The 27,581-nt window shown below is 28.2% G+C and overlaps 1 protein-coding gene across 3 annotated transcripts in view; it reads right to left on the bottom strand.

The window, feature by feature from the left end:
- LOC111034302 overlaps positions 1-27,581 on the bottom strand; it is a 41,655-nt gene that overhangs the window by 7,226 nt on the left and 6,848 nt on the right. For 2 of the 3 annotated variants that reach the window (XM_022315449.1, XM_022315450.1), the window contains exons 1-12: positions 14,638-15,027; positions 9,776-9,933; positions 7,281-9,677; positions 6,325-6,666; positions 5,897-6,232; positions 5,560-5,723; positions 5,294-5,495; positions 5,015-5,200; positions 4,619-4,691; positions 3,508-3,630; positions 2,636-3,283; positions 477-568 (exon numbers count right to left, since the gene is read on the bottom strand). In XM_022315449.1, coding sequence (XP_022171141.1) covers positions 477-568; positions 2,636-3,283; positions 3,508-3,630; positions 4,619-4,691; positions 5,015-5,200; positions 5,294-5,495; positions 5,560-5,723; positions 5,897-6,232; positions 6,325-6,666; positions 7,281-9,677; positions 9,776-9,814 — 4,602 coding nt within the window. In that variant the 5' untranslated portion in view covers positions 9,815-9,933; positions 14,638-15,027. Of the gene's footprint in view, positions 1-476; positions 569-2,635; positions 3,284-3,507; positions 3,631-4,618; positions 4,692-5,014; positions 5,201-5,293; positions 5,496-5,559; positions 5,724-5,896; positions 6,233-6,324; positions 6,667-7,280; positions 9,678-9,775; positions 9,934-14,637; positions 15,028-27,581 lie in introns of those variants that run through there. The other variant, XM_022315451.1, reaches the window with a different exon arrangement.

The raw sequence follows: 27,581 nt of genomic DNA, 5'->3' as shown, positions 1-27,581 counted from the left end.
GACATGTGACATGTGTAAATTATACATCTGAAAACATATATAGGTGTCTATTAGTGTGTATTGAAAATATTTTTAGTTATATACTAAGTGGGTGGGTTTCAAAGTTTTTTTTACACATTTTGTGGTCCACACAACTAAAAAAGTTGCAAACTGCAGCTCTGCATACTGCGGTTACCTACCCACCAAATTTTTTTTTTAATTTCATGGGTATATTATAGATATGAATACTTGTGTTGATCAATGTTTACAATACAATTTGATAATCTGACCTACAATACCAAAAACTCAAATCAATTATTGAAGTATTGCTTTGGAAAAATAATTGTATGTATAAGCCGTATAAGTCTGTGTGTCCTTTACCTACTTCCTGATAAAGTAATACATTCATTTTTGATCCGATAAATATCTCTTTGGATAGATTTTACCAAACCAATATTCATTTTCTAAACAACTTGTATCTAAACAAACGTACAGACCTGTGTATTATGTGGAGTCGAAATACCTAGTAGTGTTGGTTGTTGATGAAATAATTGAAGACATCTTAACATGTATTGGTCTTCTAATACTTCTATAACAAATTTAATAAACATTTTACATTTTTACTAAATTGCGAATAGGTAGCTGAAGAGAGTCAATCATATTCATAATGTATTATGTTTTGAGATCGGTTGATTAACCTAAGGTAAGATACTTATTATTTAAAACACATAAATGTTTTTTACATGGTTACAATTTGTTAAAAATTATATTTTTAAATACATTTTTATGTTTTTTGCTTTTTTGAATTGTAACACAGTTTTAATATAGGTAATCTCCAATAGCAGAATATTTTTGAGTATTTTGATACAGAAAAATCAAATTTAAGATGAGTGGGTAATGACTTATAAGTCATAAGTTTTTAAAGTTTATATGAGTGGAGTAGTGTACTAACATTTTAAGGAAAAACAGCAAATCACTCCACTCCGACTTAGCAAAACTTAAAATACTTCTAGCCAAGGCTAGTAAGTTCATGCATTTGCATATCAATGTTGGTAAGTTGTGTTTAATGCTAGATGACATAGAATCCATTTTGAAGTTGCTACCATGGTTAAGTATGCGAAGTTTTATTATGCATATTTTTGCACATTTTTGCATATTCAGAGGTTTTTTGCCTATTTGACATATTTATGTATTTTTATATTTTGCTCAGCATTTCATTCATAATTATAATTTTCCTATAGAGTATGGGTAATATAATATTAACATTCATTTTTTATTGGAATTTAACAAAAGACAAAAATTTGATACAAATAAATGCAATTATTTATATTTTTTACTGTATAATTTTGAATGGAATTTTTCATTAAAAAAATCTTTAGTAAAATGATTAAAAATAAAACTTATAAATGTTTATTTCAAAAATATATTTTTAGGAGGATTGCAAACGCTATTAATTTTTCATCAAAACAACCTTGGAGTCTGACAAAGTTTGAGGTTTCTAGTGATTTGATTTATAAAATATAAAAATATTTGGGTTGGTAAATAAGTCAACTATGCATCGGTTATAGCATATATTGTATGTCTTTTAGTTTATTCAACATTAAAAATGCATACACTTATAAAATGTAAAATATTTATTTTCGTCATGAATTTGATAAAATTGAAAAGTGCTCCGTCCAATACAAAGTAATCTTGTTTACCAATTAAATTTTATCTTTACATTTTTTAAATCAAATGACTAGAAGTATTTTAATTTTTGTCAGTCTTACATCTATTTCACGTACATAAATTGGTTTGAATATTTTGATCTACCAACTAAATTACATGAACATGCCAGTGCGTAATATGTATGATACGGGTGATTGGAGGGAGTATACACACACTAATGATCATTTACTACACACACAAAGACGATCAGTGACAGCAAGGAACGAAAGAATTTACTTTACCAAACCCCTTAAAAATTGTCGGTTTGCAATCCCTTAAGGTACATTTCAATGCACATTTTGCCAGTTTTTAGTGCATAAGTGCATGTTTATCCATCTATTTATTATTACATCATTAACTTACAAGCATTGCTTATAAGTTATAATACATAAACCATTCGTCTTAAATTAAATTTTTTTGTTGGAATACTTAAAATAATTTGTTTTGGAATATAAAATTAAAACTATGTTGTCATTCAAAAAATTTAAAAATTTAAGACTTACATAATGTTGTGTATAAAAAATATAAAAAATGTTTTTTTTTTTAGCGACAAAACCATGTTGACATTTTTTTTTATTTTCAAAAACATTTATTCCTATTTAAATAATGAGGTTTCAATGATAAAACAATCACCAGGGCCCATTTGTATTTATTATTATCCATGTTACAGAAAAATAGGGTTTGCTAGTAGAGTCAATATTATTATACTAGAATAAAGGATTAAATTAACTCAAATAGCTCGGATAAGGGTTCATGAATATCCATCAACACTTAAAAGAAAATATAAATTAAATAGATAATTTATATTATATAGTCTAGATAATAATTATTAGGCTTATTATCTAGACTCTAATTTATATAATTTAAAAACCTATCTCATTTTACAGTTTATTCTGCGTAAAAATGTGTGTTTTTCTGTAATTAATAAATAGTAAATTCTATCAGGTACCTCTATCTTCTACGCATTCAGACTTTGAAAACATTGTGAATATATTTTCAGTTGGGCTCATCTCATTACATGTCGTGGGTGTAATTTGATTAGTATAATAAAACATTTTCACTGCAATATCATCTATTTTTGTCAAATGTATTAATTCATTTGGTTTCATAGCTGGTAATGATTTAGTATTGGAGTCATCATCATCATTAAATCTCGATGTTAACACATTGTCTTCAGTTTGTAAAGACAAGCTTTCAGATATTGCTATATAACCCAAACTTGGTGACTCAATTGGTAACATATAAGTTTTAATGCTCGTAACTAGAGAATTAATTATTGATAAACTTGATAACACTACTGCTGGGCTTGATTCAAATGGCGTAGTTGTTGTAAGAAATCTAAGTACTGGAATCGTAGAACCACTTGATACCGATAATATTTTTTCTTGGACTAGATCTGAAGAACTATCATTTTCTGAAACTATGTGTATTGGCCTTTTTAATAATGGTTCAAGAGAGGAGTTTGTCTCTATATTGGTAGACTTTTCTTTTAATACAGGCATAGTATCATCATTGAATAAAATGTTCTTTGACATGGTTTGCGGTTTTAATGACGACAAATCAGCTATTTCATCTTTGAAGTCCATTTTTGATAAATCTGTCAAATCAAATATTCAGCAAATTAACTATTATTACTTTTATTAAAGTATATATTAAAAAAAAAAAACAATGAATTATGGCATAAATAAAAATTTAAAATTATTTAGAAAGTGACACTTTAATAACTTAAATATATGTTTAGTATTATGTTGTTCTAACTTATAGGTTATTTTAAAATGTTAAATTATTTAGGTTTAGGGCGTACTGATCAGATCAATTTACCAAGTATTAATGATGGTTCAAGAGATGTATCCTTATTGAATAAAATGTCCTTTGGTATGGTTCGAGTTTTTAGTGACGACGAATCAGGTATTTTGTCTACTAAATCCACATCATTTAATGCATCTGTCAAATTGAACATATAATTAATTCTTACATTTATTACAATACAATGATATGTTAAAAATTAAAAATGACCAAGTAAGATAGATTATAATAATAAATAGTATGATATCTTATTGTTTTTTACCAAGTCATCTTCTTTAAACATATTTCATCACAATATGTTAACTAATACTAATGTAAATAAATGGAATACAATTCTGATTTATTATATTGTTAAATTCAATACCAATTACTAATAAGACTATGTAATTTAAATTAAAAAAACTATGTATTCCTATTGAATTGGACATAATTAGTTTTTTTTATTTGCAGTTCCATAGAGTAGCATAACGATGAATGTAATGACTTAACAGTTTACAATATGTTTTATTATTATTATTATTATTTATACCTAGGTACACAATAAATAATAAAAAGTAATTGAAATAATACTTCAATATACAACTTCAGTAACTTTTCTGGTGGGCAAGTTAATCTAGTAGGTGCTTACAAGAAGTCAAAATTGAAATTCTCGGCGATTTTTGAAAAAATAACTGACAGAGGAAAAAAATTAGGAGTAATGTGATTTTTCTACGGAAAATTAAGTTTGACACAATTGAATTTGTTTTTGGAGTAACTAAAAAACAAATAACTGCAACTACTTGACATTTTTACCCAATGTTTATATTACTTATCATTTTCCCTACACCAAACACATTTAAAAAATATTTTAACTCTTTTTGAACTATTTATAAGACATATAAGACATAAGACATTTTAGATTTTTATTAATTTTTATTTAATTATTGTCAGGAAAAATTTTTTTCCCCAATCGAAAACTTGAAAATTGAACGCAATACAGTGTAATACATAAAAAAAGTTAAATTAATTTTATATGAGATTTCACTAGTAAACTAAAAACATTTCTCATGTAATTAAAATAGGAATAACAGCAAACGATTGAAATTAAGTAAAGTATATTTTGTTTGAAAATATTTTTAAAACTCACCTAAAAATTTTTTTGGATTCGTAGATAACTTTTTTGTTGCACAAAACAGCATATTTCTTTTGATTTCTGGATCCTATAAAAATAGATTTATTTAAATATTACTAACCCTCATTATAATATGATAATATTACAAAAATTTATCATTTTATATTTGTGTCCCTACAGTTTAATGAAAGAAACTTTTTAATTATTAGTTTTAAATGTATATTTTTTGCAATAACCTTTTAACTATTTATATTAATTTCAATCAATGTTGATAATAAAATTAGAGAAAGTCAAAATAAAAAGTTGCAAAAGTAGAGTATTAAAAAGTTACAACCCTCAACCCTTAAGTAGATAACAAATACGAGTTAAAACCCTTATCAGAATATTAATTTATTTTAATTGTATGTTTACACTAGAATTCTCTTCTGTTTCGTTAGTCTTTTGAGAATCAGCAGCCAATTTTTCTTGCATAAGTGATAAGTCGCTTTTTTCAGTCCCATGTTTAGTTATTTCACCATTATGTGTATACATTTCTTCCAACTTCTTATTTATAGGTAAATATTTGATGTTGGAGTTACTTATAAATATATTTATTAACTGAAATTTAAACAAAATATTTTTTTTTGTAAATTCCAAATATTTGAGTAATATAAAAAATATTTCTTTTTTTAAACCTAGTTCAAAATTTACCTGACTTATATCTGCATTATTGGCTTTGTACATTTTGTCGCTTAACAGTGATGGAATGCTCTTGAACGAAAGAGGAGCTGAATTATATTGACATTTATACCTCTGAACCACTTCAATATCAGGGCTTATTTTTTCTCGAAGAATTTCTAGCATTTTATTAATATAGGCATTCAATTTCTTTTCTAAAGGTTGTATTTTAAACCTGTTAACAGTGTAAAAATAAAAATATTTCAAATATTTCAAATTAATCATTACAAATTCTATACCGTATCCTTTTGATAGAATCAATCTTTGGATTTGTACATAATAACATAGAAAATTCTTGAGTTTCTGTTATGTATATTACAAACATTTTGAGAAGTTTTAATAATTTTATGCGAAATTCAAATTTCCATAAGACATAGTTTTCAATATTTGTATTTTCAGTATCCTAAACATAAATATATATTTAATTTAATCAAGTAAATGAGATTAAAAATCATCAATATTTAATACTTTCATGTTTAAATAATAATACATACAATTTTATTATACAACTATACAAGTATATAGGTAGTAGGTACTGATAGATCTTAGATATAATAAGACATATTTTCAACCAACCATTAATTTTGAAGAGTCTTCTTGAGGTTCATTTGACAACACTGATGTATTTAAGTTGTCATTAGATTCATTGAATGAATCTGTTTTTGATGGTTTTGGCTTCGAACAGTTATTTTTTCTCTTAAGTGGATTTAGTACTATAGTACGACAACTTAACACTTGATGCTGTAAATTAACTACTAAACCAGCAATAGGCGATGAATCCATGCACATAACTGGATATGATTTTTTAAGCAGTATACTTTCTAGCTTTAATCTTTTATTATATGACCAATAATTTATATCAGTGACATGACTATTTTTAGCAATTATACGGTCAATATCTCTCTGAATGGACTGTAATTAAGTATTGTAATTATATTATGGATTAAAATATAACAGTAAAATATATATTTCAAAATTATTATTAATACTTTCAAATAGCTTACCAAACTAAAAGGACGCAGTATTAGCCTATACACTCGGCCTGGAACCTCATCTACCTGATCATGAATTTCAGCAATAACACATCCAGAATAAAATAACCTGGGTTCAGCGCTATCTAATAAATCCAACAAATCTGGAGGTAGATGTTCATCTTCCATATGTACTAATATTGTGTCCTCATAATAATTGAAAAAATATTCTTCTGGCGATTTTGAATTCTTGTCTGTTTTAATTTTTATTGAATAACCTTTGTCTTCGGAATGCAATGTAACCACCAACACATTAGGTTTGAATTCAGTAGGGTCATCAAACAAAACGTCCAGCAAACTTGATGGATGGAAACACTAAAATAAAATATTCAAAATAAAATAAAAATGATTCAAATAATAGTTATTATTAAGGTTCAGAAGTGATTGAATATTTTTTAATTTTACAATTTTTAGAAAATAGTTTATGTTTAATGATAATACGATTTATTTAAGATTACATTTATTTTGAGAAATCACGGTTTTCAGATTACATTGTATCATGTTGTTCAAATAGGTAGCCAGTATAAAAAACAACAACAATATTTATGTATTATTATTATACGGTCAATCTTTAATCTGTAAGTATACATAAATGTATGCATAACTCTAATAACAAGTATAATTTAACTAAAGAAAAATGTTTAAGTTATTTTAAAATGATGTTTTAAAATTTTACAAATGTCTAGGTAGGTATTTATCATTTTTCTAATTTTATCAATTTTAAGAGTATAGGTTTAAAAGCACATTACATTAATTTAATTTTCCTAAGTATATTTACTCTGAACTGTTTATAGTTTTATAAAATATTGTATTTTTTTTATTTTTGATACCTACCTAAACAAACATAATAAATGCATATTTGTACTTTTTAAGAGAATCAAGTTATGTGGTCAAGTTATTATAAATAATATAAATATCTATTTATTTACATTCTCTGGCCACTCTTTGGAATCAGCAAATTTGCATAATAGCTTTCTGTGTATAGAATGTAATTTGTCAAACAAATTGAATGGTTTTTCTTTTAATTTTTTGTTTGAATTTTTCTTTTCAAAATTTAATGGTACATTATTCATGAATTCTGGTTTTAATTGACACCATTCAGTTTGTAATTCTTCAATTTCTTTTTTAAAATCTTCTTTTATATTTACGTTTACTTCATTTAACGTATCTGGAAATATTTCCATTTCTTGTAACTGTTTATCATCTATATCTTGTTCTAATTCTTTAAGCACTTTTTGCTGCACATAACCTTTATATTCTTGAGATAATTCATCTAATCGATGTTCAAATTCAAAAAATGTTTGTTTCTCTTTAATATGATTCGTAAATATTGCAGGGTCAGATGAGTTGATGGTTTTTAATTTTTCTTCTTCGTCGCGTGTAAGGTTAGAATTTGGATTAATTTTTAAATTCAATTCATTGCATGTTGGAGTGGGTACATCATTTGAAGGTGTATAATTGTCTATTGAACAATTTGATTCTACTTCTATGTCTTCAACTATTTCTACTACTTCATTTATGTCAATAACTTCTTCCTCACTTAGGTCTTCAGTATCCGAATCAGTATTTTCCTGAGATTCTTCTTCAAAGTCTTCAATATTAACTTCAGGAAACTCTAGTACTTCTCCTTCGAAACCTTCAATATCCACATCAGAATCTTCTTGTACCATTTTTTCAGAATCTTCGGTATTCACTCCAGACTCAACAATTTTAGCTCTTTCCAGTTCATCATTATTGAATTTTTCGTTTTCATTTACTTCAACATTTTTGTAATTTGCAATTTCAGAATACACTTGTTTTTCTTCTTTGAAATTTTCTATTTCCAAATCTGAATCTTCTTCTACCTCTATTTCATTTTCTTGAGTTTTTACTATGAGATCATCGTTTATTTCTTCTTCAGTATTATTTTGTAATTTTTTTTCATTTTTTTTCTGTAGTCCCTCTTCAACTTCTACATTTTTATAAAATTCTAACTGAAATATGATATTTTTACTTTCCTCTTTTTGTGTTTGGTCTATAACATCTGTTCCTGCTCTACGTAATTTTTCTTTTAATACATCTTTATCAGATTTATGTAAATATGTTTTCACTGCATCATCATAGAAGTCAACTAATATTTTTTTACCTACAACCTGTTGTGCATGTCCCTCTAGTTCTTGCGACATTTCATGATTATATTGTAGAACCAAATCATAATGTTGAAATTTTTCTTTTCCGTCAATACCTTCACATTGATTTTGATTTCTTTCATCTCCACTAACTCCTTCCTGTGTTTCTTTGTTACATTTTTGCAATAATAAACTATCTAATTTTTTTAAAAATTCTTCATTCAATTTTTGTTGTTCAGCTGTTTGTGTTTTATCATTGCTTAATTGGTCTAATCTATTATAAAAAGGTGCTGAATCCTGGATAAATGAACGGTAGAGATTTTTAAAAAATTTTACTTGAACCGGTAAATAATCTTTTTTAGAAACTTCTTCTAAAATGTCTTTATTTAATTCATTAAAATTTTCTGGATCTAGTTCTTTGATTTCTTTTTTTAATTCTTTAATTTCTTGTCGGAGATCATCATTTATTATTTGTTTTTCTAACGGAATTTCACAAATAAGTCTTTCAATTCTTTTTTGAACTGACCTATGAAATGATTCCATTAGATTTTCGTGTATATTTTTCTGTTCTAGTAATTCATTTTCTAGTAGAACATCACTATTATCTTTTTGTGATTTAATGTCAATCCCTTTTTGAATTTGGTCTTGTGTGCTTGAAGGATTGATATTTTTTCCACTTAAATCTACAAGCACATTTTCTTTTGGTATATTGTGTTTCAGTCTTATTTCTCTCTCCATGTCCTGTTGAAATTTTAAATCAGGATTTATTTCTAAATTAATTAGTTCTGGTATGTTTTCTCTTCCCCTTTTTTGATTAAATTCATGATTTTTTTTTGATTTTTTTTCAACTTCCTCCTCGAAATGTTGTTTTTCTTTATCAGCATTTTTCAGATATGAACCATCAAATTCTTGTGGAATTTCTATTTTTAATTCTATTTCCATTTCAGGTTTTTCTTTTTTTAAGTCTTTATTTTGTATATCTTTACATAATTGTTGTTGGTATTTTGATTCAACTTGCACTTGTAAGTGTAATTCTATTTCATCATCTAATTCATTCTGTTTTTCTTGTTTTTTGTGAAATGTGTCATCTTCTTTTCCATTTACTTCTTCTTTTTCTGTTTGTTGAAAGTCTTTTTTTTTTGTATTATTTTTTTCATCTTCTTGTTCATCATCAATGTCTGTAGTTTGCAAATAACAGTGAGCAAGGTTGAACAATATCTATAAATAAAAAAGAATTATTAATACTATACATGAAGGTATGAAAGTACCTTTATGTAGTTATTGTGTAGGTAATACAAAATACAAATTAAACTTACTCTTGCAGCTCTAATTTGCTTATCTGCCGTGTTTTCCATGATAATAGTATTTTGTAACTAATACTAATTCTAAAAATGGTTTATCATTCTTTAGCAATTTTGGATCTTATCTCTTACTTGGACGGCTCAGCAAATAAATCACAGAAATAGGATTTCGCCTGAAATTATAATAATTGTATTCTTTACTATAATTTAAATTACAATGTATTTATTTATAACACAATTATTTTTTGAAGATATGTTCAATAATACAACAAAACCACACTGTACTCATGGAATTTAATGGTTAGATAAAATAAAAATCGCGTAATAAATCATAACTTTAGGGTGTCTCTAAGCAGTCCAGCCTCCATGCAGTGATGTCGCTTGGAAAAAAAGTGTGTCTCAAAAAGAAGGTCGGACTATAAAGTGATTGTTATTTGTTTGAAAGTAATTAAGTTTAAAGTAATTACTACGTTTGTGTTACTAAAATTTACAAACCATTGGGTGTAAAAATATTAATGCCCACCAAATTATTTTAAGTGTTAAGAAATAGATCGATTTGACTCGATTATTTTCTAAATCTAAAATATTTCTGTTCACATTATTTTAAATCCAAAATAATAAATTAAAAGACTGACTGGCGTAGAGGTGCTCTGGCTTGCTCTGTCAAATAATCACGTCTGAAGATGGGCCATTTAGGGCTCTCCTATATAGGCTTACCCTCTACTTCTAGCCTTTTCGATACGAGTATCCTTACCACGGAAGCAGTGTCCACACGCAATCTTCTCGGAAATGCTTACGCGATACGAGTGCGTAACTTATGTGGCTACATTTTCGATAATCTACTACGCAGTTTCTTATAAAATATCGACATTATTATACGTTGTATTTCAATTTTAACTTTCACAATTTTCGGGGCTTTTTATTATTGTCATATCTGATTCCACACATTTCTGTATTCTCATATTATTACAAAACCCGTTTATTTAAGATAGTACGCTACCTGAAAGTTGTGGACTATTATGGGGCGTATCGCGTATATCGATTCCGCCGGTTACCGTTTATAAAATCTACATATTGATCCCGCCGGCTGCTGTTTATAATATTTACATATTGATTCCACCGACTACTGTTCATCCCTCCTTTGTAATTTGTAAATGTATTATTTTTATACAGTGCAACATAATATGCTACATAATATATATATTAACAAAATAAATAAAATAATAATAATTTTATAATAATTCAAAACTAAAATGTATAGTCGTTATTTAAAACGTGTGTCCAAATGTTACGAAAAGTAGTCACGTTTATATTATATTTATATTAATTAGATTATACATTTTAATTTTGAATTATACATTTATTATTATTTTAGTCTTATTATATACTCTACATTTGAAAACACATATACTTCTAAATTTAGGAATGTTTATATTAAAATTGTTTGTTAAATCTAGTCTTATGACCATGCACATGCGCTGAAATAATAGTATTTTTGTGTTTAAATAAAAGTGTACTAGCAAATAATAAATGAAGATTAGTAAAACTAAGTATTTATAATTCTTTATATTGAAAAGAAGTTGAGTAATGCCACGGCTTGTTGAATTAGTATTTTATAAGTGAGTTTAATGTGGTCCTTAATTTAATTGTTTAGGTTTTATAGGCAGAACCCAAGAGGGCAATTACATAATATGAAACAATGTATTGTACTAACACTTAGTAAACAATGATCTCAAGTTTATAACTCAAAATATTTTTTAGGTTTTTAAAGACAGAAAAATATCCTTAAGTTATTAATTAGATGATTTATATGCAAATTTCATTTTAAATGGTCATCAAGACACAGGCCATTACACAGGTATTTAACTTAGTAGTTAAATTTTAACTGAGGTTGCCTTCTTAATTAAAGATAGATGTATTATATATGTATTTAACTCCGGATTATGATTACTAGTAATTTTAAAATGCAAAAAAGAGAATTTATCATAATTAATTTGTAGTGAATTATTGTCCAACCAAGATTTAACATTTTTTAGGGCAACACTTATTTTTTCTTCAACACTATTCAAACAGTCACTACTAAATATAATAGTTGTATCATCTGCAAAGCAAATTATTTCACAATCAATATTTTGATTAAGGAGGCCATTAATGTAAATAGTGAACAGTAGCGGACCTAGCACTGTACCCTGAGGCACATAGTACTTAATAGGTAACTCATTGCTAAATACGTTATTGATTTTAACAATTTGATAACTATTAGTAAGATATAAATTGAAGAAACTTAGTTTGACTTTTGACACCTCTCACTCCTCAGTATTCTCGTTTTTCAATTAAGAAATCATGGTCAAAAGAGTCAAACGCTTTTTTCAGATTTAAAAACATCCCAACTTCTTTTTTTGAATCCAGTTGATCTGATATAATTTTTGTGGCATCGTAGAGTGCGCCCGTAGTAGATAGTTTGCTCCTAAATCCATATTGATTTTTATTGAAAAATTTAATTTTATCCAAAAATTCTGTCAGTTTTATTTTTACACACTTTTCTAATAGTTTAGATATTGTCAACGTTAAAGTTATTGGTCTATAGTTAGCACAGTGTTTAATGTTAACATTTTTTGGTTGTGGTATAACAATTGATTTTTGTAACTTATTGGAAACTCTCCCTCTGATAAACATTTATTGAATAAAATAGATAACGGTATTCATATATTAATTGCCGGTTCTTTTTTAATATCAAATTAGTTAAAAACTCTTCATAGAAAGAGGAGTGTTCTTTACATTTACTAATAATGTAACTTTTTTACCTGGTTCATTGGCTTAAAATAAATAGAGTTAATACAGAACAATTATTGTTGAGTTCATTCCATTTTTTTCGTTTAAAATTACTATTATTAATACTATCAGCAATATCAGTTCCTATCATGTACTAAAAATGTTAGCAATTTCATGTTCGTCTGAGGTTATGTTATATTCATTGAGTATTTCATTTACATAGGTTTTTAAATTGTTTTTGTGCTAGATGCTTTTTTAATACATCCTCATGTTTTTTTTTTATATTCTTACCAGCTTTATTAATTTTATTACAATAATACACATTTTTGGCAAGCTTTATTAATTAATTCAATATATTTCTGTATGAAATATAATAGATTTTTAAGGCAACATTAAATGGTTGTTTAAGGGTTTTATTATACATGTTTTCCCTTATTTTTACTAAGGTGATAAGACCAGCTATAAACAAAGGTATTTACATTTTTTTTAACCCTTATAGTTACATTGAGTTTCATTGGAAAATAAATAAATAAATTCATTCATTTTATCATTAAAGAAATCTACTGACTGTGTAGCAGTTTTACTTTTTTTGAATATTGAACTCCAATTTTCTATTTGTATTAATAAATTTAAGTGTGAGTAATTAATTCTAACATATTTTTTGTTCATATCATTTTTATCATTATAATTTCCTAGTACATCCTCAATATTAGTGTTTAAAATTAAACTAAAATGGTCAGTTATACTGTTACGAAGAACATAAGTTTTGACATTTGTATTAAAAACATTTTGTATAAATAAATGATCAATACAGATTTTTTATGTATTTTGTATTCTAGTATAAAGATAACATGCGTTATAAAATCCATTTTGTGTTAATATATTTGAGTATTTAATGGATTCCAGATTATTATTTAAAATATCAATATTGATATCTCCACAGCTTATTGATTGTGTACTATTTGAAGTCATCGACAAAGATATTGGTTTAAATAAAGCATGAACTCCCCAGAATTTGGTGTTAAAAATACTGTACTACAAAATTGCTGTTAAATAATATAAACATTTGTCCCGAGAGAAAGAAATGTCTAATGAGTTACAACCCGGTAATACATTTTTACTATAGTTCAGGACTATACTAGTTTAGTGATATACTATATTAATTTAATTAAAATCGATACACCACCAGCTTTATTGTTAATACACGGAATATTAATAAGAATGTATCCATTTATTAAAAAGTGAATTACGGGTGTTAAACGTCCTCATCCATAGAAAATTAAGTACATTAAAAAAAAATGTATGTTACTATCAGCTTTGGCTTTGTTGTGACAGTTTAAAATTTACATGAACAATAGGCATTTTATGTAATAATCAGAATTGATACAAACAAACGGAGAACCATATACCTAATTAAGGAATATGTATAAGAAATAATAATAAATAAAACGATTAGTAAACTATATTATATTATATTATATTCAACAGTTATTGGTATATATTAAACAGTGAGCAGATGAATTTTAATTTGTATGATAATTAATTACAATAGTTGATAAAGTTTGTTTATCAACCTGGACAACTAACGATTTTACTCGTATGTACATTAATGATATCAAGACGACTATCTAGCATAGTTATATCTGTGGCTATATCTTAACTAGATGTCCAGATATAGATATATTTAGGTAGGTTTACTTCATGGATTAGACATAAGTTAATATCAGTTCCGTATGAAGTCTTTCTTCTAGCAAGTACTTGATACTTTTCTTTACCACATTTCTACTCAATAATTTTTAAGAATATTTGAGCCTCGAAAAACGCATCGACCCTAGCCCAATGTGCCGATGTCTTTTGAAACGCCTACGACATAATTATTTATAAAGCTTAAACATCCGCCGACAAGAACTCTACAAAATATTCTACAACTATTAATTTACCTATGCCATATTTTGTTCTTCGGCAAAACTAACATTCGGCGCCTTTGGTTGTATGACATCGCGGAGCCTATGGAAATCTTGCGCACATCCCCCTCCCCTACTACCACCAACAACTAAGTCCCCCCCCCCCCACAAACAAAAGTAATTATTCGCAAAACGGCATACCTGCTGCCAAACGGAGCCGTCTGCAGGAACGTCGACCCGGCGTAATAACAAAAGACACTACTTAATTTTGTGCACGCCAAGTCGGTCGCGATGCCGGTTCACACGAGAACAAAATAAGTATTGCCGTGGATGCGTGAGTGGTGATGCCAGTGACGCAAATACGGTATTGTCTTATCGATTTAGCGGTGCGGGTGTTCCGAGACCGGACGCAACAGTTTGTGTTTCGTTTTTGTTCGTGACATCAATGTATTCAATGCAATATTTTAAAATGCAATATTAAAATGTAATAAAATATAACCTTTGTTGCCGTTATTACTGGGCGGTGACTACAACTCAGTGACTCACTACTAAAATATACTATTGTCGTACATCTACTGTTCGACTGCCTGCCGCTGTGCCCGTGAAATGCGGACCGCGGTATTTGACGCTACTATATAGGTGGTGCGGGGCGGGGAGGTGGTGCCACCGACCAGATATGCGTGCGCACTGCGCAAGGCGCTCATCCGTCGACCGCGTTCACGCAACGCAACGTTGCCACGTCGCTCTGCCGGCCGCCGCGGTCGACTAAACAGTAAACTGAATAGCAAGACGAGTTTTATAATAATATATCCAATCGATGTAGCTTTTCAAACCATTGAAAGTCATTCGTCAAATATGGAATCTTTATTAGCATCGGTTAGCTTCTATCAAAATACATGCAATATAATATTGGACCAAAATATTATTCGAATAAGACCGCAATTAATAATTAATAAGCATACTTTAAACTAATGTTTTCATTCGAACTAATTATCCTAAGCTCTAAGCGGCATGGTTAGGTTATACACTAACAATATTTATTGTAAAAGCCTGTCTGCAATAGAAGAGTGAAAATAATAGTGTAAGGCGTCAGCAAAATAAGTGGAGTGTATTTTACTACAGTGATTATGTTTAGTATGTCTATAGTGCTCTACGTCTCTACCTAAATTATCCTATATCCATGAGTATTTGCAATTATGTTAGTATTTAGGAATAAATAATAATAAAGCTCTACAATTACATCTAACGCTTTCCTAAAATTCTATATCAATGTAAAATTTTGCTTTAACTACTGCTGATGTTATAGATGAGGTGCCGTATTACCTCACACACAGTTACTACTAGTTGCCGGTGTATACATCATTGTATTTAACTGTGACAACTGCACTATACCGGTTCGTCAGTACATTTAAAAAGGGATTTTATTGATTTTGGACGACGGCACGGTTGCCGGGCGACAGACGTGTGGTTCGTTGCCATAGGTTACCATTTGCTACAGTCGCTTTATTTTAAATTAAAAAATAAATTAAAAGAAAACGGAGATTTTCACTCGAAACCAGTTTTTGATGAAATCGATTTTGTTTGTTGTAGTAGGTTACTATAAAAATAATAACCGTAGAAACATACAATTTTCATATAATGTTTATATTTACATCTTCTACACACCTTAGAATTTTCAAAATATTTTGACTCTTTTTTAGCTATAAGAAAATGTTGAATTTTATTAGCTTTTTTAATTATTAAATAAAGCTACTTACATAAATATACATATAATATATTAGTATTGGCAAGTTAAATTAAATAACATAAAATTGGAACAAAGCGAGAAAAACAACATTGAGTCGGCAAATGTATACCCTACCCTTATTGTTTGGAGCGGCCCTATACCTTGGTTTATTTGGCCTGCCTTAAATATTGGCACCCATATTTAAAACCTGAAATGATGCCCCTGGACACATTGACCCAAAGTTCAATACGTTTGGGTATAAATAAATATAACGTTTGATCACAAGATAAAATGTATTTGGCAGTGGCGGTTTTGGGGGTGAGGCAAGTTAGGCGCCGCCTAACCTACAATTTTAAGTAAAAAAATACGCAAAAAGTATCATTTTTGGCCCATCGATAGCATATATTTCGATATTAATTTTTAACGTTTTTATGATTTTATTTGAGAAAAAATTCTTCTTTGCCATGTTTATTGTTTAATAATAAGAATTATCATATTTTATTATATCGTAAATGGTAAATCATATTATCATTTAGTGTTTATTACCAAAAAATAGTGATAAACCGATAAGAAATGAATGAAATAATTATTACGTAAACAAACGCTGGTGTTTCAACCGGCGGCAATGTTCCGATGACGTCCCAGCTGAGGCTCCGTTCATTTCGCCTCGGAGTATGGTACTATTGTGTACATGAATTATTACACACACAAGCGTATGTACGCGAATGCACGCGACCTTTAAATAAGTAGAGTTGCGCATGCGCAATGAACATCGGAGGCTCGACTAACATTGCCTTATGTACTAAAAATAGACGCGGTATACAGTAATATTATGGTCAGCCGGCATTTCAACGTAAAAACACATTATCAGTAAAGTTGTTATTGTTACAGTCGAGAGTCGAGACACGGGACATTCCCAATTAAACCGTTGTCCGTTGTAATATCTGTTGATAATAATTTTATATTTATCATTAGTCATTTGACATTTCTGTATTCAAACTTCAAATTGTCGCTACTCGCTTGGGTCTTACGTTGGTTCGTTAAAATTATTTACGAGTGCTGCAGTTTTTTTTGTTAAACATTACTTTGATTACTGTTGGAGTTATGTATCCAGTGACAGACGTGGTAGTCATGTTGTTGGAGACGCCGTTTCGACGTTGGAATTCTGATACTAAAAATGATCTACTAAAAGTTGGTAAGCCTATTCCGATTTTGTCAGCCTTGGCTCCTGACAAGAAACTAAGTAAGGTATTCTGTAGGTCATTTAATCCAAATTTATATCAAAAACACTCTTGGTTATGTGGAAGTCATTATATACAAAAATTATTTTGTTGGCCATGTTTGTTGTTGGGTAAAATGAAGTCTGTGTGGAATACTACTGGGTATTATGATTTAAAAAATTTATCTAGGGGTATACAAATACATCAATCATCAAAAGAACATATTCATAATCATTTAGGATTAAAAAACCTAGAAAAAAATTGTTTTACTATACTAGATGTTGTTAATGAACATGGTAATTTGTTTAAAAAAAATTATAATGAAAATGTGAGATTGAATCGTTTATTTATGAAGTACTTAATCGATTTGGTTTTATTTTTGGGAAAACAAGAGTTGGCATTTAGAGGTCATGATGAAAGCAGTGATTCATTAAATAAAGGGAATTTTAGAGAGTTATTTGATATGCATATTATTTGGTGCTCTCAAGAAATACAAAATCATTATAATAGTATAAAAAACATATTCTCAGGTATGTCCAAGTCCATACAAAATGATTTAATTTCATGCATTTCTGAATTTTTAATAAACCAAATAAAAAATGAAATCAGGCAATGTAAATTTTATTCTATTCAAATTGACGATACTACAGATATCAGTCAAAAAACACAATGTTCAATAATAATTAGATATGTTACAGATAAATCTGAATTGGTTGAGCGTTTCTTGGGTTTTCATAATGTTAGTGAAGACCGCACGGCTGAAGGTTTATTTAATTTGGTTAATTCTGTTTTACATGAGTTTGATATAAAAAATAAATTAGTTGGACAATGTTATGATGGGGCATGTGTAATGTCTGGGCATTTAACAGGTTTACAGGCTAGAGTTAAGGAAGTTGCACCTAATGCTTTATTTACACACTGCCTAGCTCACAGATTAAATTTGGTACTGCAACATGGTTGTAGTATAAATGCTAAATGTCGTATATTTTTTGCTAACCTCACTGGTATTGCTGCTTATTTTCACAATTCCACTTCGCGTACTAATTTTGTAGATACTATTGTGGGGAAAAGAATTCCTCAATTTGTTCAAACAAGATGGTCCTCACGGTCAAAAATTTTACACACAATAGTTAATGAGTGGCCTGGGTTTATAAATGTTTTTGACTGTATTAGCAAAGATCCAAAATCGTCACCTGAATCTATTTGTGGTGCTATTGGTCATTTAAAAAATTTAAAAACTTTTGAATTTGCTTTCTTATCACTGATATTTAGTGATATATTCATATATACTGACAATTTATTTAACATACTCCAAAATAAATCATTTGATGTAGAATTTTGCTTGAGAAAAATAAATATAACATATGATCTTATAAATAAAAAAAGAAATGAACCTGAATTTTCAAAATTATTTAATCAAGCGGTTACTCTTACAAAACCTCCAAAAGCTACAAGAAATGAATCTAATAATCAATCAAGTTTTAAAATATTGTTTTATGAAATAATTGATAATATTCTAATGCAATTAAATACCAGATTTCAAGATACAAATAAATTACTTTTTTTACAGTTAGCTGATGTAACTAAATTTAAAGAATATTCAAATAGATTTCCTGTAAATGCTTTAAATAATTTGAAATCAACTTATTCTAATATATTTTATAATATTAATACATTAAAAGTTGAATTGGAGGTTTTGTATAGTGATGTAAAATATCAAAATTTATTACACATCTATGACATGGTTAAAATTATTGAACAAGATGCATTGAAAGACATTTTATCTGAATCTTATAAATTATTTATTCTTATTTTAACCATACCATCAACTAGTGTATCAAATGAAAGAAGTTTCTCTTGCCTCAAAAGAATTAAAACCTGTTCTCGAAATAGTATTTCACAAGTTCGTTTAAGTTCTCTTTCAATACTATCAATTGAAAAGTCCTTGATTCACCAACTTAAAAAAACTGAATCATTTTACGATGATATTATAAACATGTATTCTAGTCAAAAAGATAGGAGTATAAATTTAACATATAAAACATAATAGGTAGTTTAACTTAGTTAATTAATAGTTTTAGAACTAGACATAACATAACATAACTTAAAAGTCCTTTTCAGGACTAGGCATACCCACTCATAAAGTCCTTTTCAGGACTAGGCTTACCTACTCAAAAAGTCCTTTTCAGGACTATCAAATTTTAAAATGCTCTGTTTATTACCTATCTATTACTATTACTATATTATTTACTAAACGAAACAAGTATATTATTAGCATTCATACAATTATAATTATTTTTATGTTTTTAAATTACATTTATTGTGAATTCTAATGTTGTATGGGTGGGGGGGGGGGGTTGATACTTAGGTTGCCTCACCAAAAAAATACTACCAGAACCGCCACTGGTATTTGGGTACATAACTTTTTATGATGTACACAAACGATGTATTCGATTTTCTGAAAAAAATGTGTACCTAAAGGTGTGCACCCAATCATGCTTTCAATTTATAGGTAAAAATAATATGATTTAAGTCCAAACCCCACCCTAAGTAGCTCAGTGTTAGGCTATGTAGCCTACAACAACAGCTGTTCGTAAAACGATTCTGACGCTTGACGTCGTGGTCATAACGATCGGAATCGTCAAAATGTAGGCGAACGCCGACACGCCATCGATATTTCATTTTACAAAGAAATCGGACGATCGTACAAAAATATAATATAATTCTATTGTAATGCGTTATCGATAAGTTTGGCACAAAGAGCTAACAGCCGCTGTCGTTTTACTTATATTTGGCAGCCGGCCGTACCATTGGCTGACAACCACATCTTTACCACCCGGCTGGTATAGATTTATCATTTAGGTCGGCTCGTGTGAAATTTAAATAAGGAAATAATCAATAATATTACTTTTTAAATAACAAATATAATATAATGTAATAACTCTTTTAATATATATATATAACCACCTAGGTATCTCAAATTATCATGAAAAACGAAAACGTTAATTTTAATTTTCATATTTTGAGTTCAGGAAAATAACTAAAATATTTTACATTTTACTAATAAATGATAATATTACGGTTTACCTATCATGAACCCCTGTTATAATATAAAGTAGGAAGGTAATAATTTGTCACAATCATCTTTTAATGATATTAAATAGAAAAATAGGTATAGATAGGATTTTTTAATCGTTCAATTTTCTCCACATTTTGGCAGTTTAACTTCCATACCTAAATCGTTATTTAAACCTATAGATAATTTAATTTACTCATATTACCGAATGAATTCTGTAAAAACGCAATAGTGATAATAGTGCTGTTTTTTCAGTTTTAAAATTATATATATTTACAGATTATTAAAATAGTGTATACGCCACGGTTGAGACGGCTTGATAATTTTATTATAATATTGTATATAATATATTATAAAGGTATAATAACGGACGGCGACCTTTACTGTATGTCAGATATGATTATATACATAATATAATAGATGTACCGCGCCGCCGAACCCGTAACGATGCAGTTCCCCGCTGCGGATCGTCGAAGAAACGCCCCTCTAACACCACACACAATAAGTTCCAAAACGGTCACTGGCCTCGGGCCCCATTGAGGTGCGGCAACGTTGCGTTTTAGAAATGGGGGAAATTATAACGCGCGTGGCTGTTGGGCAGCTCTACCTACGTGTTTGCTACAAAAAAACATACTGTAGTAACTTATTTTTCTCTCCTCTTGCTAACTCTCTCACTCACCACTCTCACTCTCTTTCATTCTCTTTCGATTGCTTCTCCACCGACAATATTTCTCTCACGGTCACTGCTCTCTTTCACATTATCGCTATATTTTGCTCCTACTTGCCAGCAGCGGCTGCATACTCTAATCCCAGAGAACGAAACCTATACAAATATTGACTTTACCTTGTGGTTTTTATACTTTCATATTTTTATACAACAGTTGTATTTATATATTATTGATTCTGAAACGTTCGAACGCCCGCCTAACAACCATTAAAAAACACGGGGCTATGATTGCATACAAAAACGCAGTATTAAACCAAAATAATTCATGATCATATTTAATGGTTAATAATTTGCTTTTTAATGAATCATCAAAATTCATGTAAATGTTGTATTTTCTGTGCAACCGAATTCATGTTTAACTGCAAAATAGAACTGTTCCAACATTTTTATTTTTAAATCAATGTTTACCACAAAATATATAATTGTCAAAAATACAATGATTAAATGAATAAAAAATTTAAAAGTGTTAATTTTTTACAATTGTTCAGGTACCCGTTTTTAAAGTGTTTTGTAGAATATTGAATTGGTTGCAGGTACTCGATATTTATATTTATCGCTACAAATCTAAAATAAACGATAAAAAGTGTGAAAATAAATATAATATTTACACACTCTATACCTAGTCTATAACTAAGATATAAGTGATTCCTAAATACTAACCGATCTTAGTTCCTATATACCGAATTTTACGATTTATCATTTTGATAGACCTACTATATGTAGTACAAAGTATGTATTATGTACATAGTACAACATAGCCTGGCTATACTAAAAAGTGACCTATTATAGACCTATTTGTAGACCTATTATAGGATATAGACGCATATAAAGTTGAAAAATTATTCGTTTGGAACAGTGTTTTTGTTGAAAAATATCCCGTTGTAAACATACTGTTGGAATTGTATTTGTATTGAATAATATTATATTGACAAACAGTAATCCGTTAAAAATAAATTATGCCGGATTTAGTTGTGAATAAATGCTCACAGAAACGTAATTTTTGGAAAAGTATGATTTTTGGAATTCCTAAATATAATAACACAGATTTTTATTCTATAGTATCCATCCATATATAGAAATATATGTATAATACATGGTTTCGTCTTTGGTAATTTATTTATTATTTATAGAAATTCCATTCGGTAGACCGTAAACGATAGGTACCTACAATATCTTATTATAATGTTTACGTTTTTTTTCAAATATAAAATAAAACAGTAAAATAAAAAGCGTTTACTTTAATAATTCGTATAAAACAATAAATTATAATATGCAACTAATACAATTAATGAATTAATAAATATAAGTAGGTACTTTATTCTTTATACTTTTACTGAACACTATTTTCTTGTTCGTCATAAATATGCATGAATATAACAATATACGACATGAGAACTATAACTTGTAACTAAGAACTCATGTTTCATGACAAATATTTCGTTCATTATATTATTATAATTTATTTTTTTGAAATCCTGTATAATGTATATGCATTGACCTTAGTGCTGTATAGAAAGCATACAGTACTTAACCTTGTATGTATGGTATATATATAATAGTCGTATAGCCAGCAATGCCCCACCACCCGTCCCACACGAAGGTGAGAGATAATGAGTAAGAAAAACGGGAATAAGTGTTGAGCCGCCGCCTACAGCCGCTATTTTCTACAATGTTTGGAAGTATGTCAAACAAGTACACAGCTGCAACACTTATAACCAGGGGTTCTCCGTATATGGATATTAGAACCGAATAGCAAATAATGGTATAAATTAGTAAATATACAACTGTAATAGTATATTCCATAGTTTCCATATCACATTAATCAATTAATATAGTCAATGTCAGCCGAGGTCGTTTATTTTATACATTAATTATGATTTATGATAAACAACTAGGTGAGACGAGAGTTAAGATGCGCAGTGACTAGTTTGAGATACACCTACTGAAACGCGCCGCCGCTGCCGTGTTAATCTATCTTTCAACTGCTGTACTATCATTTATAATAATAGTATGTAAATGTTATACATATACCTAACTAGATATTATCTACTGTAAATGGTTTTGACTCCACTGCCTTCGTTATTGAGTGATTAAATTTTGATTTCTTCATTCTTCGTAACTGTTCAGTGTTCTTGGTTGTTTTTTATAAGAAACTTATATTTTAAGAAGTAGTTCAAGGGTATATTATTTTTGATTAGCACGTTTGGCTGTTATTTTTTATGGAACTTAATATAGTCTGATCAACGGAATATTAAAAATTAAAACATATTTATATATATCAATATTCAAATAAGTATTTATCGGATGTATATCTAATTACTTACATATACAATTTGTGGTTATTACGTTTATGTATTAAAAATTGTGTAAAAAAGATATTAAAAAAAGAGAATTTGATGTCCATTGGTTGTACCCTAACCCAACCTAGCCACATCCAGTAAAATTTTAAAGCTAAAACACTCAGGCTAAAGTTAAAAAGAGTTACTGCCATTTTGGGCCAAAATGATATAACATCTATTTTTGAATATATTAATTTAAAAAAAAATTGAGGTAAAACAAATAACTCATGTATGCTGCAGCATTTCTGTTAAGTTAAATTTAATAAATAGATATTTCATTGAAATCATGTATTTCTTTAACTATTATAGAACGAATATTAGTGGTATGCACTATACAGAATGTAACAGGAGACCTGACTAATGAATTAACTTTTGATCCAATCATTAATTTATAATTTTTTTAAAGTTAATTTTTTAACTTGCGTTACAATACTTAAAAGTATAATATAACTTTTTTTCTTTGGTAATACAAAAAATAAAAATTCAAAATGACCAATTTGTAAGTATGGTTTTTAGAAAAACATATTATACTACCTAAGTCAAGTAATTTTTTTACATTTTTTTGAAATCCCATTATTTTTTTAAGTAAATCTAGTTGTAAAAACATTTCAAGTTCAAAAACTTTATGATGTTACATTATTATATTGATATAATCATTCAGATACAAATTCTTAATCACAAATGACAATATTGTACAATTCTCAAGAACATATTATATAATATTTTCGCCATAAATAAGTCATTCTTAAATTAAAACGAATTGGGTTATTGCTCATATATATTAATATTTATATTTCAAATGTTTATATTTATAAATAGCCAATATTGTCAATAGACAAAATAGTCATAGCCTACATGGGTTCTCTTTTCGTTCTCGGCTCTCTTAGCACGCAAAATTTACAATATTGTATGTAGAATATTCAATATTGTGTTTCAGTTTTGTGTTACTATGATACGAGTGGTATGATGTGATCAGTGTCCAGTGAAGTACGTTTATTTTTTGATTAAATCACCTTTTTAACTATACAATATTTAATTTTCATAACACATTCAGTCACACTAATTAGAGACTTGGAGATTTCTTATAGAATTAGTTCCCTGAAAAAGTACTCAGAGTTTAAGATTAAGTAAATACGATGTTATTTTTATTTAATAATTTAAAAAAATGTATAATATATTAATAAATCAAAAAGTTGTATTTATTTCTGTATTTTGTATTATTTTGGTACCTACTACCTAATACTCTATTCAATAGCATTTAATAATTAAATTCTATGCATAGAAAAGCTATTGGCTATTTCCTGTGTTCAATAATATTTATGATTTTTATTATTTGATACCATATTACTGGTTATTTATTAAGATATTAAATAATAAAATAACTCAACTTAATTTAATAAGTTAATGGAACATTTTCATATAACTTTCAACTTAACTGAGTTAAAAAAAAAAAATAAGTTAACTGTTAACTTAAAACATTTAAAAATATTTTCCATTAACTTAGCTCAACTCAGTTAAAAATTATCATTAACTAGCCCAGGCTTGCCAATTTGATAAATAATTTTTAATGAATAAATACAAATGTAAAACTAACCAGGTTACCAATTTTACAGTATCTATAATCAAAACAGTTGATTTTATTATAGATATACATAGTATTTTAGAATAAAATACTAAATATTATACGACACTACAACTTGGCCATAGAAATCTTGGAAAAAATCCTTCATTCGACCTATCAGGCACATTTAAGCGTATACCCACTAACAAATATAACTACATCACTGACATACATTGTTTACTAACCTAGAAGGTATACTTAAAAATAAATTAATAAAAAATATATTTAATACATTTATAATTTAATTACGGCTTTTACAACAAAAAGTTTGATTTAAAGAAGTATGTAATTATTAGTGTTAAAAAAAATTTCATATATTCAAAAATGAAAAATTATTTTCTCGTGGACTGTATTTTTTTAGGGAAAAATGAATAACACAAACAAGAATGATTTTCAAAAATAATTTACATCAAATTTTCTCTAAGAACAAAAACTACAGTACTGGGTGTACAATAATTGATTTTTTTATGTTATTACCTATATAAAACCTGTTTATGCCTGGGACCTGAGATCTTACGACCTTTTTACATACCCAACCACCTAAAAAACTGGTTTTTAACTCTATGAGTGGTGAGTATGGTCTTTGTTATTTTGATTTAATAAATTAATTTATATAGTTTGTATTAGTTAGTACTTAGTACCTAAATTCTAGGGGTGATAAGAAGTAGATTTTTTAAATATTATTTACTTCAACATTTTAGATGAAGCCTCACATGCCTCACCCCCAAAACCACCACCATTAGCTACCCATCTATGAATAAATTTATCATTATTACCTAGTAAATAAAAATACAGGTTAGAGATCTTTGATTTACTCTAATATTAGTTGAAAATTATAGAAAATCGAAGGATCTATACATTATAGACATATATTTGTAAAATATGAATGAATGTATTGAAATAAGTCATGCGCGGTGCAGAAGTTGAGTAACTTTTATAATGATCAATGAAAAATGTAGTGAATATTCGTGCACTATCAGTGTCTACCTACTGTACAAATAATATTAACAAATAAATCAGTCAATATTTTAAAAACCTTAGCATCAATAGGAAGATATTTTTGGCAAATCGTGGCAACTATTAAGGAATTTAAAAAAATATAAGTACCAACGCAGTACGCATGATACACAGTAACCATAATATTAATAACAACATTTTTGTTTGGTAAGAAAAAGTAATTAGCTATACATTTACTTGTCTTATGATTTTTTATTTAAAATTGTATATTTGTAAATAAAAAATAATCAAGTATAACTTTATACTAAATCCATTTTTTGAATGTTCGATTGTTAATTTGGTCAGCACTACATTTACAAGATTAATTCACCATTCCAAATTATTTATAGATAAAAAAACAAAAACCTTAAATAAGAACAATGATATAGTTTATTATTTTAAAGGGTATATTTCTACATAATAAGAGCATAAATGCAAATAGTTTAGATTGCAAATTTCTAAAATTTTTACAGCATATTAATCCGAACTATAGTAACTAGTCTGCTCACAGTTGACCGGTTTATTATGAATAGCCAGGCCACGGGGCTATAACGATAACCTACGCGCAGCCGATGTATGACCGTTCGTGCTTGGGAACTACCAAGGGCTCATAATGTCGAGACTATAGTATTTTCATAGCGATCGCGTTCCGTAAAATCAAGAACTTCGCAAACAAAACTACACACAACATAGCATTCATACCATTATTCGCCTTTATATTATTAAGTTCAAAACAATCAGAACTACATATTGAAGTCACACTACGTTTATATACAATGGTTCTTATTATTTTAAAAACGGTTTCGTACAGGCAAAACACTCGGGCAACTTTAGTTAGAAACTTATTTTCAATATGGAAATAAGAGCAATGACTGTCCAGTATTGTTATTTGAATATATTTTGTCGATATCAAGAATATAAGAAAAAGTTATTCAAAGATAAAAAACAAAAAATAATGTATTTTAAAACATAAAAATATATTTTATTAAAATATTTTTTAATTTTATATTAAATGTATAAGGTAAGGTCTAGAAGGACTAAGGAGTTAACCGAATATTAATAGATAATAAACATTTAATATGGCTTGTCGTGGCGCGGTGGCTGCTACCAGTCGCAGAATGCGACTGGGAGTAAGTAACGGCCACAGCTACTAGCTCCCGGATGGGTGACCACCCGAGTTCATAGTAGTTAAAAACCTTGCCACACATACACGTGTTTTCTACCTACCGTAACAACCCAAAACAATCGTAAAAACAACCTACAGTACCAACCTTACCTCTGCCACAGTTCATAACCCCTATAACAGCTAATGGCCTTAGTCGCCGGGCTTAAGTTCAATAAAAAAAAAAAAAAAAAAAAACATTTAATAGGTACATTATTTATTGAGGCATCTTTCGTATTGTTTGTTTTTTTGTAATATTTTTTTTTTGGTCACAATGT

Source organism: Myzus persicae, unplaced genomic scaffold (assembly GCF_001856785.1).
Source record: "Myzus persicae strain clone G006 unplaced genomic scaffold, MPER_G0061.0, whole genome shotgun sequence".
Lineage (NCBI taxonomy): Eukaryota > Metazoa > Arthropoda > Insecta > Hemiptera > Aphididae > Myzus > Myzus persicae.
This window is presented reverse-complemented; position numbering and strand designations above follow the sequence as displayed.